At 42.1% G+C, this 20,551-nt stretch overlaps 1 protein-coding gene across 1 annotated transcript in view; it reads right to left on the bottom strand.

The window, feature by feature from the left end:
• Nucleotides 1–10,913: 10,913 nt before the first annotated feature.
• Nucleotides 10,914–20,551, bottom strand: part of tnrc18 (trinucleotide repeat containing 18) — a 157,378-nt gene continuing 147,740 nt past the window's right edge. The window contains exons 23-24 of the mRNA XM_048609747.1: nucleotides 17,882–18,138; nucleotides 10,914–16,133 (exon numbers count right to left, since the gene is read on the bottom strand). Coding sequence (XP_048465704.1) covers nucleotides 15,927–16,133; nucleotides 17,882–18,138 — 464 coding nt within the window. The 3' untranslated portion in view covers nucleotides 10,914–15,926. The remainder of the gene's footprint in view (nucleotides 16,134–17,881; nucleotides 18,139–20,551) is intronic.

A 20,551-nucleotide genomic window follows, 5' to 3' on the forward strand; every position in this document is an offset into this window, starting at 1 on the left:
AAAATCAAAGTGTACCTGGGAATTAAAGTACATCACAGCAAGCCCAAGGGTGATAGAGGAACAGGACTTGCTGTGAGTTAAGATACAGACAGAAGAGTTTTGAGAGACTTCAAGCTGGAGGGTGGAATGTGAAAGACCAGCCAGGAGTGCACTGGAACAGTCATGTCTAAATGTTACAAAGGCATGGCTGAAAGTTTCAGCAGCAGGTGAGCTGACAATAGGATGAAGGCAGGCAAAAATAGTTGACCTTGGTGATAGCATATCTGAGAGGTCAGAATCTCAAAATGTGCTACGTTTACAAACTGACCGGCTTGATCTCAGACTGTTGCCATGAAGAGAAATGGAATCAGTAGCTAGGGAGTGGAGTTACAAATAATATATGTATAGAGAATCAATCCCAATCACTTCCAGAAGTGAGAACTCCCAGGCTGATTGTGAGGGAAGTTACTCAATCATCTAATGCAGCCCACAGGAAACTCACATCTTAACAAAGCGTGAAAGTCAGCATAGTCCCAGAGGCTGCTCTGTCATTCGAGAGCGACCTGAGGGTCACCAACCCTTCAGCGACATTGAGAAGGTGGGGCCTTCAGCTGGGACAGGAATTGAACCCACACTGTCACTATAACTCAACATTGCAACCCAGCTGTCCAGCCAACTCCCAGCATATAACCAGCTGCTTCAACAGCCCAAACTATTTGGAGTGTTTAATCCAGTTCTAGGTCCTTGCCAGTGACATCTCTGTGTTTCTTTGGGTTTTTCTCCTCCCTGCTCTCCCTTGCATTTTTCTGATCTAAGGCCTGTCCATCTCTCATTCATCAGTGCAGGCGACGAGTGACCCAGTATAGCAACTGCATTTTGTCTCTCTGGAGGCTAACTGGCATACTGTTTGGCTGTGTCCAGCTTTCTCAATTTTTGATGTGAATTCTACCTCAGCATTGCATATTGTGTAGCATCTCATAGCATTTTACAACATAGAAAAAGGACACTTTCACCAAAAAAGTCCTGTACAAGTTTTCATGTGTTCCGTTTCCAGGTATCTGCAGGCATTTGCCTTCTTCTTGTCCAACCAACTAGCCTTCCAATCCTTTCACTGTGTGCACTTATCTAGCTTCCCCCCAAGTACGTCTATGTTATTTGCCTCAGCCACTCCAACTGCTAACAAGTGATTTATATTCAACTGACGTTTTGTGAGATTTTCACCTGATTTCAGAATTTTTGCATGGCCGAGCTTGTATTTTCATGGAATGAATTCCCATTGAGAGATGTGCATTGGTCAATCTGTAAAGCCCAATCAGAGAGTTGTTGTGAAGGTGCTAAAAATTGGAGAGGACTCAGTTTATAACAGCTCTGTTTCTAGGTGAATATTCAGCCTTGTGCAATCCCATCTCCAATTACCTTTTGAAAATAAATATTCTGCTTTTATAATTACAAATGTATTTTAATACAATGCAATACAGCAGAGGAACAGACCCTTCGGCCCACCAAGCTTGCGCCGATTCCTAATCATTATTTAGACCCTCTATTTTGGGCCCATGGGTGGTATCTATCCCTCTGTTCAACTCGTGTTCATGTGTCTATCAAGATATGGCTTGAATACGAAAGTGGAGGATATTTATGATACTGATTGTACCTTCTCATAGTTCTCCATTTTTCACAGGAGATCGACCAGATAAAATGCACATTTTAGTTTTTCTTTATGGTTCACATGATGGAATGCTTTGTGTTCATCATTAGAATTTTAGATTTAACTTTTTATGCCTTCAGTTTAACAAATGTGAATACAAACTCCTTCAGGTCAACATCTTGTGTAACTTCATGTTCTAATAACAAAGTGGATAGTCTACCTAGTCTTGAGTCATTGAAGAAATGACGTATGTTTGCAAAAGCAAAATATTTATCAGTTTCTCAATTATTCATGCACATAAATTGAATGAGTAATTGAAATTAAGCAATTTTATAAGATTTTATTGCGTAATCAATAATAGTATGGTCTCAATGAAATTGTGTTGTTTGATATTATTATAGGGCTCAAAGATTACAAGACTTACAAGTTTTCAGAACTATTGCACAAATAGCATAAGGAATATATTATGAGATGTTGGGAAAGACTGCAATGTGAATATTTGGAAATTTGTATGTCAGTAAATGCAAAAAGTATGATTACATTGTGACTTTTCATTGCCCTCATGCTGCATCCTGTGGTTTAAATCTGTGACTACTTCATTCGGTTATTTTACTATTGCTAAATTTTGCACCTTTTTGTCTGGAAGATGCTAATTTTGGAGTGCTATTCCTGGATACTTATTGACAGTTCATGGAACTTTTCTTTGACTGCAGGCCATGTCTTACTATTTAGATGTAGATTTGTGGTTGCAGGGCCTATCTTGCAGTGGTGCTTGGTTTGACGGTGTAGGGACAGGGGACAGGAGAGGGGCCAGCTGGAAGGGGTTGTCTCAATGCAGGGATGGTAGACTGAATGAGGTGCTTGCTCTCACACTGTCCTGAATGGAAGAGTGGCATCTAGGTGTTGACCATTGCTGTATCATTATGACTGAGTGAAATTGACCAAAACCATTTCTGAAACTATTTTAAATCAGGGAATTGAATCCAGAGGGGAGAATTTCAGAAATTTTTGCTGGGAATCGTAAAAGAGGCAGGAAGAAACAAACCTCCATTAAAGAGATTGCCCAGTTACTGTCTAGATTTGTGTGTTTCTCCCAGATTCATCTTCCTGCCTTCACTGTGTCCAGGAATTTCACCTTCCCCTCACTCGTGGTCCTTCCGCTGATTTTTAAATCCCAGCTTTTGAAGCTGAGGCTACTGCAGCTCAACTTGTCTGTGAGGAGATTTTATGGGGAGCACTGGATCAGCCGAATGAGAGATCAGGAAATTTGGCACAGATTCCTCACTTGCTATTTTGTTTCATTTCATTAAAATTGTAGAATTTGACAGCATACCAGGTGGACATTTGGCGAATCATGGCTATCATGGCTCCTTGAAGCAGTATCTAATTCGGGTCCATCAACTGCTTCTATCTGTTCAAAATACAGGAGACAACGGTGGCCTGGATACTGTCCTTCAGCAACTAATTGTACAAATGCCACTTGAACTGATGTCAACTTGGGATGGACTGAATTCATAGAATCCCTACAGTGTAGATAGATACCATTTGGCCCATCAAATCTACACCAACCCTCTGAACAGTATCCTGCCCAGAACCATTCTGCCCACTTACCATCACATTTCTGAACTGTGGGAGGAAACTGAAACCAATGTAGACGCAGGGAGAATGTGGAAAGTCCACACAGACAGTCATCCAAGACTGGAATCAAACCCAGGGCCCAGGTGCCGTGAGGCAGCAGTGCTAACCACTGAGCCACTGTTCTTGAGATCTTGAAGACCACGTGTCACTTGTTTTGCCATTATCATTTCAAGAGTTCCAAAGCTCCCGGGGGACAGGCACCTGCCATTGTAAACAGTTTACACTCCTTCATTGTCCCACAGCACCAGTCCAGCACACAATATCCTGCTGTGCCTGTCAAATCAGGCTTGTTGTAAAAGAAGGAAGATGGAATGTGTGTCTGAGGTTCAATCCCGGTGCATGAATCCCAACCATCAGGATGATTCCCAGGTCCGGGGATCACAGAGGTCTGCATGGTGGAGCAGTAGGTGTGATCTCTGCAGGGCAATTAACAAGCTGCCTCTGGGGGGGCATTCTCTAATTAGGAATGGCATGAGCGAGCCAGTCTGAGCACCTGAAGAAAATGGTGGGACATGAGCCTCCCGGTGAATGCTGTTGTGATGAATGGGGAAGGGCAGGAGATGGAGGTACCAGACTGATGCAGGGACCAGCGGCCATCCACATAAGGCCCTGCTCTATCTGATGGATCTGTCTTCCAATGGAAAACACTTGCCATCGTGTCTCCTGAAGTTGTTCCTTTAAAGACTAACCCTGTCTGTAGCAAATCAGAGCTCCCTGACCTCCTGCTGTGTCTCGCTACCTAGGAGGAGACAGACTGAGAAAGAATGTACTGGCACAGGAGGGGAAATTCATTAGATTGATTCCGGAGTTGAGAGGGTTAGCTTATGTTAACAGACAGAGTAGACTGGGATTATGTTCATTGGGATTTAGAAGAATGAGGGGGATCTTATAGACACTTATAAAATTATGAAGGGAATAGATAAGATAGAAGCAGGGAGGTTGTTTCCACTGGTGGGTAAAGCTAGAATTAGAGGGCACAGCCTCAAAATAAGGGGGACCAGATTTAGGTCTGAGCTGAGGAGAAACTTCTTCACTCAAAGGGTTGTGAATCTGTGGAATTCCCGGCCCAGTGAAGTAACTGAAGCTTCCTCATTGAGTGTTTTTAAACCTGAGATAGATAATTTTTTGAACAGTAAAGGAATTAAGGCATATGGTGAGGGGGTGGGTAAGTGGAGCTGAGTCCACTAAAAGATCAGCCATGACCTTATAAAATGGCGGAGCGGGCTTGAAGGGCCAAATGGCCTACTCCTGCTCCTGGTTTTTACGACTACAGAGACAGCAACGGAGAAATGTTTAAACAAGATGGGCACTGGCTGAAAGATATACTTTACATGACTGATTTATGTGCTAGGCATTGTGTAGGAAGCAGTGTCTTAACAAGGCATTTCAATGACGGCCCCAGACCACATAACTGGTTATTGATTTTCCTGAAGGTTTGGAAAGTATAGCTGTCGTACAGATGTTTACTGTGGCTCAGTAGTTGCACTGTTGTGGATTCAGGTCCCACTGCTAAAACTGAGCATCCAGACTGACACTGAAGTGCTGCACCTTTGGAGCTGGTACTTTTTTTGGGCGATTATATTCAATTGAGGCCTTTTTTTTTAATCCTTTTGACTCTGTTAATGGAGGTGAAAGATCCCATGGCTCTATTTCAAAGACAAACTGAAGCATTATTCCCATGGCCTGGTCAACATATAAAAGGTCAAGTTGCCATTGCCATACCAGGCCATAGGACTACACTCTTATTAGAGAGAGGGATGACTGGCGACAGTTTAACCTGAGAGAAACTACACCTTGGGTGGAGCAGGGAGAGGTTGAGGAAAAGGGGGAATCACCTCAGCCAGTGTAGGAATTGAACCCATGCTGTTGGTATCACTCTGCATTGCAAACCAAAACCCTGTGGCTGATTATATATCCCTCGACTGACAGATTAAATGGGCATTATCACCTTGCTGTTTATGGGCAATTGCTGTACACACTTTGGCCGCTGTGTTTCCTATACTGGAATAGCAAATACATTTCATAAGTGCTCACTTTATTGTGCAGTGCTTCAGGGAGTTCTGAATTCATGGAAAGAGCTGCGTAAATTCTTTTTTTTTCTTTTCTTCGTCACTATTTAGTCGTCGTTCTGCTGTTTTAATCTCAATTTGTTAATTTGCTTCTGCAGACATCTGCTTCATGTCACATAAAATTAAGTGATTCAAGATAAGTGACTACAAGATTCACATTGCAAGGTTGGCTTTTAGTTTATACTGAAATGAGGGAATATTTTGTATACAATATTAAACAATAAAACAATCAAGATATCCACACAGCCATAAATGGGGGGTTTGACAGATTTATGAATCCTACGTGTTCCATGGATTTATTGTAGAATTTCATTACTTGCAGCTATAGATTATTACAGATAAGCAAAAGTTATTAAGAAGAAAGTTTTGTGCAGATTTAATAAAATGTTGATTCACTAGCATCTCCCAATGACTCAACTGACAACATAGTTAAGAAATAAATAGGTCCAGAGATTTTTGGTGAAGAGAGTGCAACAATGAAGGGAGACGAATACAGAAATCCTGAGAACTGCTGTGTGTGTTTGTGTCTCTGTGTGTGTGTGTCTCTGTGTGTGTGTTTGTGTCTGTGTGTGTGTATTTGTGTCTGTGATTGTGTCTGTGTGTGTGTGTGTGTGTGTGTGTCTGTGTGTGTGTGTATTTGTGTCTGTGTCTGTGTCTGTGTGTGTGTGTGTCTGTGTTTATGTGTGTGTGTGTGTGTGTGTGTCTGTGTTTATGTGTGTATGTGTGTGTGTGGCGGGGGGGGGCGGGGGCGGAGTGTGGTTTGCTGCCGAATTTGACAGCAGGATTTCATGTCATTCCATGTTTCCACATCCCAACCGACAGCAACAGCAACAGTAGGAAAGTCAGCTAGAGAAGGCTGCTGCTGGAGACAGTCCCAAGTAACTGGGTGGGATTGAAGCTTGCTGAAGAGTGGGGAGGGAATCAAGGGGAGAAGGTAGGAAGATTGAGGCTCTAAGACAGAGGGGGCAGCATGGAGCAGGTTGGTGCTTGGTGCTGGTTGGGATGGGGCATCTAATTGATTAGGCCGGGATTAGCAGCCTCAAGTCTTGATTGAGGGGGTAATGTTTGATGGTTTTATGGAGTTGATGTGGGGTTTGACTTGGTGGACATTCGTGTTCCTCTTGTCCCACAAGGAGTGCTATATAAAAACTTTAGCCTGCTGAAACTGGCAGCCCCTGGCTCTATTCACTGCTAAATGTGATAATGAAGGGTCTTGTTTCTGGAAGGCCTAATAGATAGCAGCAGTCCCATATTCAATGATTTGGGTATGCATTCCTCAGTGTTTCTATATTTACTCCTGCTATTCATTTCCCATCTATTGATGGACGTTAGTATTGGCCGGGAATACTCCCAAGTCCAGGGTGTGTTTCCTGGTCTATGCTACTTCTATGTTACCTGGGTGGTAATAGAATGCCCACAATTAGCTTTACCTCCCCAGTCCCTACTACTTGGGTTACCAATTCCTACTGGGGGATCTTTGTTGTTTGCTTAATGTGCCAGGAAGTGAGAATGGGAGCCCTGATATAGTGGAGAAAAACAGCTGACACTCTGCCCCCACCTCTCCTAGGTGGCAACCAAGCAAGAGGGAAGAGGGCTCACTTAAACTGAGAGGTACCACCTCCCCACTTCAACCAGGCTGCCTTCCCAATGGGCTTGACCGTAAGCTGTTTTCTTGAGCAGGAAGGCAATAGGATTGGAGGGTCTCAGCCTGTAATTTTAGTAAGGGATTTGAATGGAAATGATTGGCAGCAAGGATTTCCTGGGTCTGTGGATTAGCTTTAACTGTTAAGGAGAATGTTAGCAACCATTGTTTAAATGCATCTATCTCTGGGATGGGGTGGAGAAATAGAATTCAGAAGGCAGCTGTTCAGGACATCCTACTGGCTGTTTGGTAGAAGTATGTTATTCATAGTTCTCCTCATTCCCTACAGCTCTGCACATCTTTTATTTATCCAAATATTTATCCAATTCCCTTTAGAAAGTCATCATTCAATCTGACTTCACCACCTTTTCTAGCTGTGTAATCCAGATTGTAACTGTTGTGTTGTGATGTGCATATACCTTTGGGAAAGCATATCTTAAACTGCTTTAAAAACCCTAACGAACTGCAGATGCTGTAAATCAGAAACAAAAACAGAAATTGCTGGTAAAGCCCAGCAGGTCTGGCAGCATCTGTGGTGAGAAATCAGAGTTAATGAAGGAAGGGTCACTTGACCTGATTAACTCTGATTTCTCTCCACAGATGCTGCCAGACCTGCTGAGCTTTTCCAGCAACTTCTGTTTTTGTATCTTAAACTGCACGAAACAGGAAGTGATATATAATCACATGACTTTGTAAACTGAACAAAGTTGCAAGTCTGTGGGTCCAATGTGTTAATGTAACCTTCCAGTTACCATGTCTATAGTCCCACCTTCAATTAAAGCACCCACTTTATTCTTTTACTAGTCTTTGTGCGATTGATTAAGTTTGCCAGAAGTGGAAGAACACAATAAAGCCTGATGTATATATTTTAAAAATTATCATTGGATTACTTCTGCTGCTTGTGTCAAATGTATTAAAACACTATTCTCCAGTTACTGACCCTTCAGCTACTGAAAACACCTTCCCCTTGTTCACTCCATCGAAATTCTTGGGTTATTTTGAACATCTCTGTTACGTGACATTGCAGCCAGCCCTGTTGTCAGGCCATGAGGGGAATATCTAGCATTGAGACAGCAAGGGAATACCTTCGATTGCAACGCACTGAAAGTTGACCAGGAACAATCAGCAGCTTTGGGATAAGACCATTGAAAGCGGGAAATAAATAGGAAAGGCCGGGAATGCTTAGCCTGCCGGGGAAGTTCTGTGAGGAGACAGCAGTGAACTGAGCTCTCCCCGGGGCTGACCCGGTGTAAAACTGCAGTGAAATGGAAGGAGACAGACACAACTTAGTCTCTGGCAGGAAGACGTCCTTCATGGTCCAGAGGCTCGGTCTCAGGGATGCCTGACATTTTGACGGCTCCTGTCGCACTTTTCATCAGCTCAGGAGCTGATAACCTCGAGATGATGGGCCTTTGCACTTTGATCAGCTGCCGTTATCCATCTCAGCCTAAATCTTACATCAGTTTGGCTCACAGAGCACTGGTGACAGCTGTCACGAGAAACTTGTCAGTCAGTAGGCTCCTCAAAGAGGCCGGGCCTGTCCAAAAGGCATACACACCAGGTTGCCAACCCTCTGGGACGGACCTGGAGTCTCCAGGAATTAAAGGCACTGCCTTCAGCAATCCAAGGGAGAAAACAAATCACTGAGGCGTACATAGACAGATGTGCGCTTTTTCTTTCCATTTTCTTTGAATATTTGATTTTGATTGATTTTATTGTCACATGAAGTGAAATACAGTGAAAAGCTTTGTTTATGAGCGGTACAGGCAGATCACAGCAAGCAAAGGATGTACAGATCAAAAAGACTTAGAGGTATACAGGTTACATTATATTCGGCTAGAGTCCATTCATCAGTCTGATAATGGCAGGGAAGAAGCTGTTCCTGAACCTGCCTGTGCGTGTTGTCAGGTTTCTGTATCTTCTGTCTGACGGAAGAGGTTGTAGGAGATCATTACCGGGGTGTGATGGGTCTTTGATGATGTTGGAGCCTTTCTGCAGCAGCGAGCCTGATTTACATCTACTTCTTATTGGAGATTAAAAAAAAGGTTAAAAATCAAAAGAACTGCAGATGCTGTAAATCAGAAACAAAAGTAGAAATTGCTGGAAAGGCTCACCAGGCCGGGCAGCATCAGTGGAGAGAAATCAGAGTTAACGTTTCAGGTCGAGTGACCCTCCCTCAAAACAGGTTGTTGGACAATGACCTGGAATATGTCTGACCAGAGTTGGCAACTTAAGATACATGTGACTGAAAAACCTTGTTGGAAATCTACCAGCTCCATTTTACTGTCCGATGATTTCTTCCAACTCAACTGTCTTAAAATGCCACTCCTGGCCCACTCAGGTTCCCACTTAGTGCCTTGCACAACACCCTGTTCCTGCCAATATCACCAATGCCTCACTCTATAGTCTGTCTGTTTGGACCGTAAAGGGCCTGGCAGACCCTGAACATAAAAGACATTAATGATAAATATAGATCCTAAACTGGAATCTCTGAGCAGGATGCAGAAAACAGATGAACAGAGCAAACAAAAGTCAACAACAAATGCATATGGATCGTTATAGCATATTAACCCATAGGCAAATGTGCAAATACTGTCAAACAGTCCAGTACATTGTAGACAACAGCCTTCACAGGACTTCCTTAACCAGTTGGAAAAGGAACATTTCTTAAATTTATATTACAAAAACATTTGTATAGCACCATTACTGTTTGAATAGGACTCCTGTCATATTACTATCAAAATTAGAAACTACAGGAATATTATGTCAGATGACAAATATGTGGGAAAGAGGAAAGTGAAATTCAGAGGTTTAAACAAGAAATTCCAGGCTCAGGCCTGTAGCAGCTGTAGAGCTATGAAAATTCGAGGAACTCAATCAGACCAGAGGAAGTTTCAAAGATAGGGAGAGGAGGACAGTTGAGGGAAAAAGAAACAGATGTTAGAATGTTAAAATCGAGGTGTTGCACAGACAGGAGACAATATAGGTCAACAAACTTCATGGTGCTGGGTGAATGGCAGATGGGAAGGGAATTAGGACATGGATTTGGACATGCTTAAGCTTAGGGAGGGCAGCAATTGTGAGGAGATGATGAGAATAATGATGTGTGGGCAGTAGAGGCATGAATGGGGATTATAACAACAGCTGAGGTGAGGTAGGGATGGAGACAGGCAATACTATGGAGGAGATAAAGGTGGGGTTATGGTTGGAATCTCACTTTGTGGTTAAGTCGGGCACCGCAGTGGACAACTGTGTGGTTGAGGTCTAGACCGTTCCCAGGGTGATGCCTTCAGGAGTACGTGCAACCAGAGGTGCCAATCCTAAAACAAGAGGCTGAAAGAACAATCAGCTGGGCTCATTTCTTCCCAGCTGCACTAGAGCAAACCTGCAGAGGAGGAAATGTCGAGGCCTGATATCTTTTCCAAGATGGACAGCAATGTGTGTTTGTGGGCAAGGGATTCAGTCGAGCAAGGTGAAAAATTGAAATATGGCCATTAGAGCCACTGGATAGCAGAGCAGGGTTAAGGGCTGAATGGCCTCTGGCAGTTCCTATCCATTTTATCTCATTTGCCATCTGCTATTGAAAATATATCTGCCGCTAGTAATTGAAACAGCTCAAGAGAGAGCAGTAGGAATATGCCAGGTTATGTATCCCTCCAACAACTACATATATGAGCCTACAATTCTAGAACAGACAGCTATTTTTTCACTAGTTTAGTCCGTTTACCTGACTTTGCTCCATTTTTAAAGCACCCACTAGCCTTCTCAAATTAACGCGGTCAATAGCTGTGAGACTATATCTTACCTCCTGGGTTTTTTTTAACCTAATTGCATCAAGTGGAAATTAATTACCTGAGACATGCAGGATCAATTTCCTCCCAGCTTTGCTGCTTAATAAAAGCTCTTCAGGATTCAAACACACACGGATCGAATGTTTTTTTTTTAATATTCAGTTTATTGATGAATAAAGTATAAAAATCTGAGTTACTAAAATGCTTCAAAAGGAACATTTTGTAAAACTCTGAAGTATCAATAAAAAGTTCCACGTAAGTGAGTTTTATACACTATCAGTGTTTCCCCTTACACACGCAAGATTAAATGTTTATACAAACAGAATCAAAACATGATCCCCCCACCCCCAACAGCTCATTTACAAAATGTTTTGATGCCTTTTTTTTAAATTTCCAAAATAATTTTTTAAACCCCTTTTAACTATTGTATTATTTTTAAAACTGTTTTACACATAACAGAACACACTGACTGTTAGAGGAAGTTCATAGAGCAAGGACTCAAGGTGGACCAGCCTCCTGCCTGCTCTTTGTTTTTCTATTTTCATGGTAATCAAAATTACAAAAAATCTTTAATCTTCCACTAGCAGCTACTTTAGAGAATCCAGTCAGTCAACAGTATTGCACTTTTACAAGTGAGGAGTTTTTTTTTGAAAGGGGGAAAGGAGATAGTGGCTCATTAACAATATTGGTACAATCCTCCACATTATAGTAGGAGCTGGTTATAGGATGGGTTTAAAGTGTCATTTTGAACTATTTTCCTGTTGATGTCTGTATGCAATGCTAGAAATCACTGGTAGTAAGAGGCTATAGTTGCATTTGGATAACTCATCATATTTTACCTTGGGAAAAAAAACCGTGTGCCGACATCACAAGTTTTGCATTCAACTAAGGTCTGTTATTTCCCTTTAATGACCCGCAGGTACCTATCAGGTTAAAGTGGGTCAGATCCAATGGGGAAATGCCTTCTTATTTTACCCTGCCACAGCACCAGTCTGACATCTCCAAGTCTGATAAAAATCCTTATTTTTGAAAAATCCTCGATTTCTCACCCACCCCCCAAAGTGCCTGAGAGCCAGTGAGACATTTTGGAAAATGTGGTCACTTGTCTCAGAGAAATTGCCAATCGACCCTAAACTGTATAGTTATAACTGTACAGCAATAAATGCCGTCCAGCCAGTGACACCCTCATCTTGTTAATGGATAAAGAAATAAAGGGTACATCCAGCAGTCTAAAGAAACGTGGAAATTCAACCTTTCTGTTTAACCTTAGCAAAATGATCTTTGAACTTGTGATGCCATTGTAGAACAAAATACATAGCTTATTCTTTATTCTTAACATATTTCTAAAAATAGTGTTTTTTTTTTTGACAACGTGGCAGATTATAAATTGACCCTTTTGTTTGGTGATTTGGAGCCACCTTTCCCAGATAGTAATCTGCAGTGTCCTTATTGTAGTAAGAGTCAGTTGTGAAACATACACTTGTGACCAAAAAGCAGGGCTCTGAGGCAATGTTGGAAACAATGGTGGTTTAAATTGAAACATTCCAGCTGATGAGTGTGGGTAGTGTTTAGAATGAAGCTGTGTTCAATGCCAACAGGTGGTACTGCTAGAACGGTTGCCTGCTTCTGGTTTAGCAGTTGCCTGCAGCTGTTAAGGTGCCAGCTTCCTGATGCGTTAAGTATGCCACTCACAAAAAAGTGAAAAGTTCCAACAGTTTTTGGCCTGGTGCCTAAGTGGGACATGTCCTGGCCTGTGACGAGATGAGCCTTGATGTCAACATCATGAAGTAAACTTCATTGAATTCTCCTGTTACTTACAGGAAACAATATCTGGGCAAGTGCCCACAAGGAAGCACATGAACAGCAGGAATACTAATGAGAAAGAACGCAAATTAAAAAGGAAAACAAAAGTTCTGCAAAATTCTTATCCATTAAAGTCTCACTGATTGTAAGACCTTTTTTTAGAATCCTTTATTTAAAAAAATATATAATTACAAGAGCTTCAAAATCAAGGAATTATTCATAATGTATCAATTCTATCCACTGATTGTGGATTCCTGATTCTGTTATGAACTCTATTCTAAGCTTCCATTTATTTTTCAACAGGAGTTGTAACGTCGCAAAGGGTATTGTGCAAATCTTCCTCTGTGCTATGTGATCTGTTGCGACAGGCTTGAGACAGACAATGCCAGGAGTGAAGTGATAATATTATCAAAATGGCCAATCCCTTAGCTTTACGTTATTTGTCATCCTGGCGGAATCTGAAATGGACAAATTTATGAGTTTGGGTCTATCATTAAAAGGAAGTGTTGGTTATCAAAGTAAAAACCCCAATATGATTGGGTGAAGCAGGCAATAGAGAGATAACAAATAAAACCAGTAAATGCTGGAGGTTCAGCAACTGATGAAGAGATTACAGCTTAAAATATGACCTGTGGTTTTGTTCAGACACAGACTGAACGTAATTTGCATTTTTTTCAGCTTTCTGATAACTACAGTTCTTTGTACCTGTGTTGAACATGCACAAATAATTGGGGCAATTTCTTCCAGAGGGCACTAGCCCAGGGTTACACAACACGAGTCAGATACCCAACTAATACATACAAAACAACCCAACTTCGTAGCCCAGCAACTGTTAAACAGAGTCATTCCAATATGTTTCACCTTCAGAACATTAAATTCTTCAAAAGATTTTTGCTGGCCGCATGACAAAATACATAATTTTCAGAGCATTCTGTCTTACAACAGATTTATACTCGGACACTGAGGGACTTCAATTTAAACCTGGTAGTTGTCTAACAATGAAACAGGTTACCACGATGGATAACAAATGCATTGTGGACCCCAGTAAACACTTCAATGAGACACTGGGGTAAATTCAATTTGGGAGGGAGACCAAAGCAGGCAGTATTGTATTGGTTGAGCAGTCCTATATTCATTCACTGTCAGTGACATCATACCTCTGGCTAAAATGTTCTCGTTCCCAGCCCTTCTTCCTTTATTTTGGAATTATGCCTGAAAATAATTTCATTAATTATTTCACCAATTCAAATTGAAATTCCGGTGAAAGTTTGTTTTATTTCTGCTACCCAACATGCTTTTCATTTACAAAACCCACAAAACACTGATGAATTCAAATTTAAAAAAAAGTTGCACAAGCTATCAGAAGAGCTGCAATAAATTACCAAACAATGGCCATGTAAAACTAGACTGTCTTTCACAGTGTTAATTAAAATTGTATTTGCAGTTCCTTGGGAATCTACAGGTTAATTAAAAGGTGATGAAACAAAATGATAGTTGTACCATAAGAATTGGTTGCTATAGCGACAAGTGTGCGTTACATTTTAAGGAAGCAGTCTGTCTCATAACGTGACTGAGAACTCCTCATGTTCTGAAAGCTCAGAGACAGTTTGGTTTTTTTTGTGTCAGGTGAAAATAAGTTTTGTTTTTTTACAGACCCATAGTCAGGCCCACTGCTATTTCCAATACCTTGTGTACAGTTAAAAAGAACAAACCATATAGCTTTTGGAATAAGATAACATCACAATGAAAATTAACAAGTTTTGGGGTGAATTATTTCAGACCACTTTGCAGTGGGGCACTGAAAAGAATGGCAAAATAATTTGATTTCTTCTTTAATTAAAGGGCTGGTCAGAAGTGACTAGTGTCAAAAACCCTTCCCACAGTTTGCTTTTGTTGTTAGAATGATCTTAGCTGTGCATCCCACTGAAAATCAAGGCATTGCCTCAATTTTGTAACTGCAAAAGATGAAGCGACTGTGATTAACGATCTTAGGCACCAGTGTGTGTTTTATGGTAACATCTGAGTAGCTTTTAAAAAACCATCTTGTTCAACAGAGATATCCTTCTGGTGCATTACAAATTCGTTGATATCATTCAACATAAGCTCCTGCAATATTTAGTTTTAGACATGTTCTAAATTTCAATCGATTCTGAGCCACAAATAATCCATTTGGTGGGGGGATTTGATGTAGTTTGAACACTTCTGGGCACAAAGGTCAGCTGTCTCCACTGAGGATGCTCAGTGGTGCAGTGCACTGTGGGAATGTGGCTAGCGAGATGCTCAAGGAGGACAAATTCCCACAGTGCACTAGGCTCCCAATACATGAAGTATACTGTAGTTCCACTGACGTGGATTCAAGTGCAAGTGGTTCGCATATTTTCCCTGCAAAAGAGGCCTTACATGAATCTCTGCAGTTAATACCAATATGGAGTGAACTGCGAGTGGCATTCAAAGGTTAGTTGTAATTGTCTATACAACACATATAAGTATCTATGTACACAAATACAATGTGAAAATCTCTCTCCTCACTCTCGATTGTCGGTGATCACCTCTCCTTAGAAGGCATTCGGCAGTGAAATAAGTGCTCTCCATCAACACTATTGTCTCCTTGCTTAGTTGTCACCTTGGCAAAATACTGTTCGAGTTCACTGTGAATTTACAACTGTCCATCCCTGGAAGAGTTCATTGGTCTCACGAGCTATTAATAGAGCTTAACTCTCTCATATCTCTGATAGGTCATATTTCACAGTCATTAGAAAAGACTCCATTCAGCTATTTGATACAGGACGTGAGTAGACCATTCTGACAACTGTACATAAAAGTGCTTCCCTGCCCCCAGCTGAAGCAAGTGAAGCTGAGAAGGAAGTAATCAATCTGTGCTGTAGAAAAATACAATAATATAGTAACTGTTCTAAAACTTGTTTCTCTTTTGTCAACATGCTCGAAAAAAACACAGATGATGCCCTTCAGCCTTAAGTAGAACTGAGGCCTTTGACCTTCTTGTATTCAAACGTGACGTCAATCAGCAGGCAGTGGCCGCCCACCACGGGAGCATAGTCCTGGTGACCCAAAAAACGGTCCGACTAGACAGGAAAATGACGTCATCCTATTTGCTCCTATTAAGTGCATAAACCTGTCTGTGGGGAGTCTTGCTGGTTGTGAACACAGGTTAGCTAACTTTCCCTGCACCGCTGAAGGCCCGTTCTGGCAACAGAAAAATAAGCTATGGACCGGAAGAGGGAAAGCCATGGTTGCCACTACTTTTTCTCCTGGGAAGTTCCAATGCTTCATTCCCTCTTTACTTGATGTTCCCTGAAAGGCCTCGGATTCTTGTTGCCACTCAGCCCTTCCTGTATTCTTTAACAAATGATGGGCACACCATCTGTGTTGAAGATCATGCCTGTGGTTGGCTCATAGGTTCCGGCCAAGTGGTATAAGTCCTCACTGTCTTGGTATTTCTTGGTCTTGGCCATCAGCTCGTACTGGTCAAGGTTGACCACCTGGCACTTGTGGGAGATGGTCTGGACATCGTTTTCGTCTATGTGCGAGGATTGGTACAAAGCACGCTGAGGGGGCAAGAAGAGGAACAACATCATAGAAACATACCGGGCGGAAGGGAGCCATTTTTACCCCATTGTATCCATGCTGGCTATGAATACACTGTTCCACAAACATAGACAACTCATCAGTATTTCGCTTTCATACTAGAGATATATATATATATAGATACACAGGAGTGTGTGCAACAGAGTTTGTGTACACGAAACTAACTGAAAAGAAATCAAAACCTGACTCAGACTTTTCTACATCAGGTCCGACCATTTCAAATTGCACCACTTTTGTTTGATGCAAAGGGGTTTGCACCTGAAGAGAACCGCAATAATAATTCATTGAACTGGATCTAACGACATTCCAAACTGCGTGACACGAAATGGCCCGGGGATTTGAGAATGCAAGTTTTGAGGGAAGGAGAAATGATCAGTGCCCTGTGAGGCCAGAGCCTCACAGCACCAGGGGCCCAGGTACAATTCTGTCCCTGGGGGTGACTGTCCGTGCGGAGTTTGCACATTCTCCCCAAGTCTGCGTGGGTTTCCTCTGGGAGTTCTGGTTTCCTCCCACAGTCCAAAGATGTGCAGATTAGGAGGATTGGCCATGCTAAATGCAGCATTACAGGGATGGGGTGGGTCTGGGTGGGATGCTCTTCGGAGGGTCGGTGTGGGCTCGATGGGCTGAATGGCATGCTTCCACACTGTAGGGATTCTATTCTATGAAATAGCTCAAAGACGGAGCATAGAAAAGTCACACATATCGAGCTGCTGCTCACTGACTAGGGGAAACCAATCTTTGCAAAGGGGTCTTCAGTCAATTGCTAGTCTTCTTATTTACACAAATAAAGGAGGTTTAGAATGTGTCTTATTTGTCAATATGACTGTTGGCATGCTTCCAGTGTGGCATTTTGGGGCTCTTGTCGAGAACCCTGCTCAGAGTCTGAAAAATGAGGGTTGTGCATTCAGATTTCTAGACCTGTATGTTTTGATGACATTCTAGTTTAGTCAGTAAACATGAGGCTCTCCCAGTGGCTGGGGAGTTAACTCAGTGAATAGGTAAATTGTACAGCCTATGAAACTGTGAAGCTCAGCTGGTGCCAGTCCTGGGACAGTAAGGACACCACAAGTGGCATCAGCACTTTCAGAATTGCTATCCAGTGTTCTGTGCTGGAGATGGATATCTGGATGTTGGAGGAAGATCTGATTTATAATGCTTGTCATGGTCTCTGACACAGAAAGCAAAGACCAACACACATTGCCATTGGTCACTGATGAATAATAGTTAGTGGCCAATTATGCAAGATGCTGGAAGCCAACTGGGATTGAGTGGTTTCATGCAGAACCACAGTCCAGGAGAGTAGTTGCTATCAGGAGGGGTGAGCAAGCAGAAACCTATAAAACAGGAATCAATTAGCTGGTGGTTACCATCCTAAGGCTTTATAGCCGATTAAAGAGCTACATAGTTGCCTGATTATAGGTTCCAAACAGGAATGAGGTTTGACAAGCGAAACCAAAAGATGAGTGAAAATGTTACAAGTAACAGTCAGATACCAACCCCTACGCTGCTAATCTGAACTTTGGGAGTCAGATTATAATCAGCAAAAAGAAATGGGTTGCTTGTGATTTGAAATATTCGTTCAAACTTTTGGATTCTGTTCATTAGCCAGGAGAGCACATGACCAGGAAATATCTGAGCTACTCTCGGAGGTATGAATGGGTTAAAGGTCCACATCTGAAATAGACCAAAGATTGCTTTCGAAACCCACCTTGCCATCGTTGAGTTTTTTGCCCAGGTTGGTCTCTTCTGGGTGGTAGAACCATTTGACTCGCACCACCATGTTGTTACCCCAGGACTCCCACATGCTTTGAATCCTACCAATATACGGGAGGTTGGGACGACCGGCAGACAGGAAGACAGCACAGTCCCCAAGGCGAATGATTTCTTTGCCTCTGACAATCGCTTTGTAGAAGAGCTTCTTTGCTTTGCCCTTCATTCCTCTCCTCTGCAGAAAGATGAAGTAAGTTAATCATTGCCCACAAATGGTGGATGGTGCAGCAATAGCACATAGTCATCGATTGGATAATACACAAATGTGAATTGTAAGCATTACTTAAGTAGGACAGCTTCTTGTGTTCATTAAAGTGCAGGTGGGGGTCACTAGTGAGTGGTACATGTTGCAGCAAGTAGTTTTTCAAACACTGCAGGTTAAATATTGTAAATTCAAATACGTCAAAGTCTTTCTGCAGTCCTTCCTTTCAGACTCTCTTATTAACGACAACGGATGCTTGTCACAGAGTGATGCTGTGAATACTGGACTAGCTGAAGAGATCTTTCGTCACTATAAGTCTAAAGCAGGCTCTCTATGGACAGTGCAGATAGTTAGACTGAGATTCTCTGAGCAGCTGCCACTCCAATTCAAGTTCTTCAAAAATAAACCATAATCCTTTTTAAAAAATAAAGTCAATGAGTTCTCTAAACTACGGCTGAGTTTTTTTCCCTCCCAAGTTTATTTGAAGTTGCTGAGAAAACTGCTGTGATGTAGTAAGCAGCTGCTATTAATCCTGAGTGTGACAAACTTGCTACGAGGCTACAGGTGAATCCCAGAAAAAGCAACAGTTAATCTGAACTCAAAATTCTAATGGAGCAACTCTGGTCTGTCCGTTAAATACCCTTATGTTTGCCGCAGCTAAATACAACTTGCCAACCCAAAACCAGTGCTCTATATAATAAATAAAAACCGAAAGAACTGCGGATGTGGTAAATCAGAACCAAAAACGGAAATTGCTGGAAAAGCTCAGCAGGTCTGGCAGCATCTGTGGAGGAGAAATCAGAGTTAATGTATCAGGTGGAGTGACCTGAAGTTTTGAGGAAGGGTCACTTGAGCCAAAACATTGACTCTGATTTCTCTGCACAGATGCTGTCAGACCTGCTGAACTTTTCCAGTAATTTTTGTTTTTGCTTCATATATTAAATGGGGCTAATCAACTAATGTAGAATTTCACTGAGACCAGAACTGTTCAAACTGTGATTCTGTTTAAGAAAATCCGGCCCATGAACTACAATAAAATGCTCCAGGAAGCTTAAGTGACTCTTTTCAATTTGTGCTTACATTTCCTACGCACAGTTTGATCTGCTTGAGGTTTGTGGGCCTGGAGATTTATTTCGGCCAAGTCTTAGCACTTTATTGCTTTATTGGTGGAACCATGAAAATCAGGCCATATCATACCCACAAGTTGAAAAACACTGAGACTTCATGGGAACGTGGATGCCACACCTTTGTGGGTCCAATCCGGACATGGAACCACTTGTGAGAAAGGGTACAACTGGAGGCCATTGTTAGAAGATGATGACCAGGAAATCCCAAAGCAACTCAGAAGAAACATCTTTACCCTGAAAGTGATGAGAATGTGGAACTTGCTCCAAGAATAGGTGAAACAAATTAGATAACTATATTTAAGTGGAAACTAGAAAAGTCTTTGAAGGAAATAGAGACGAATGCTGAGAGTTATAGAAAAATACAAACTAGGAGCAGGAATAGGCCATTCAGCCCTTTCAGCCTGCTCCACCATTCAATATGATCATGGCTGACCATCCACCTCAGTCCCCTGTTCCTGCTTTCTCCTTATACCTTCAATCCTTTTAGCTGCAAGAATTATAATCCATCTCCTTCTCGAAAACATTCAATGTTTTGGCCTCAACTGCTTTCTGTGGCAGAGAAATCTATGCTCTGGGTGAAGAAATTTCTTTGTTTCCCTGTCCTAAATGGCCCACCTCTTCGCTTGTGACCCTCTGGTTCTGGATTCCCCAGTCATCCTTTCTCCACTTACCCCCGTCTATTCCTGTCAGAATCAGAAACAAAAACTGAAATTGCTGGAGAAGCTCAGCAGGTCTGGCAGCATCGGTGGGTAGAAAGCAGAGTTAACGCTTCGAGTCTAGTGACTCTTCATTAGAACTGCCGCACTCGAAACACTGACTCTGCTTTCTTCCTACGGATCTTGTCTGACTTGCTGGGTTTCTCCAGCAATTTCTGATGAAAATGATTTAGCACCTTTCATGACCTCAGGATATGTCGAAGTACTTTACAGCCAGTGGAAATACCTCTTACAGTGAAGTCCCTGTAGTGCAGGAAACAGTGGCCATATTTATGCACAGCAAGCTCCCACAAAAAAAAAGTGTAACAAGCAGATCATACTGACGTTGGTTGAGGGATAAATATTGATCAGGATACCAGGGGCCACTGCCCGAACCACTTTAAAAAGTGATATGTATGTAGCTGCTTAAAAAGGACCTCAGTTTGAGGAGTTATCCGAGAGCGTCCAGGCTTCTGTGCTTGAAGCTCTGGGGCCTCCTGAGACTTGAACACTAGCTCAGAGGTGAGAGTGCTACCCACTGTTCCACAGCTGAAACCTGTCAGGTCCTTAACCTTGAGGTAGTA

Source organism: Rhincodon typus, chromosome 21 (assembly GCF_021869965.1).
Source record: "Rhincodon typus isolate 14 chromosome 21, sRhiTyp1.1, whole genome shotgun sequence".
Taxonomy (NCBI): Eukaryota; Metazoa; Chordata; class Chondrichthyes; order Orectolobiformes; family Rhincodontidae; genus Rhincodon; species Rhincodon typus.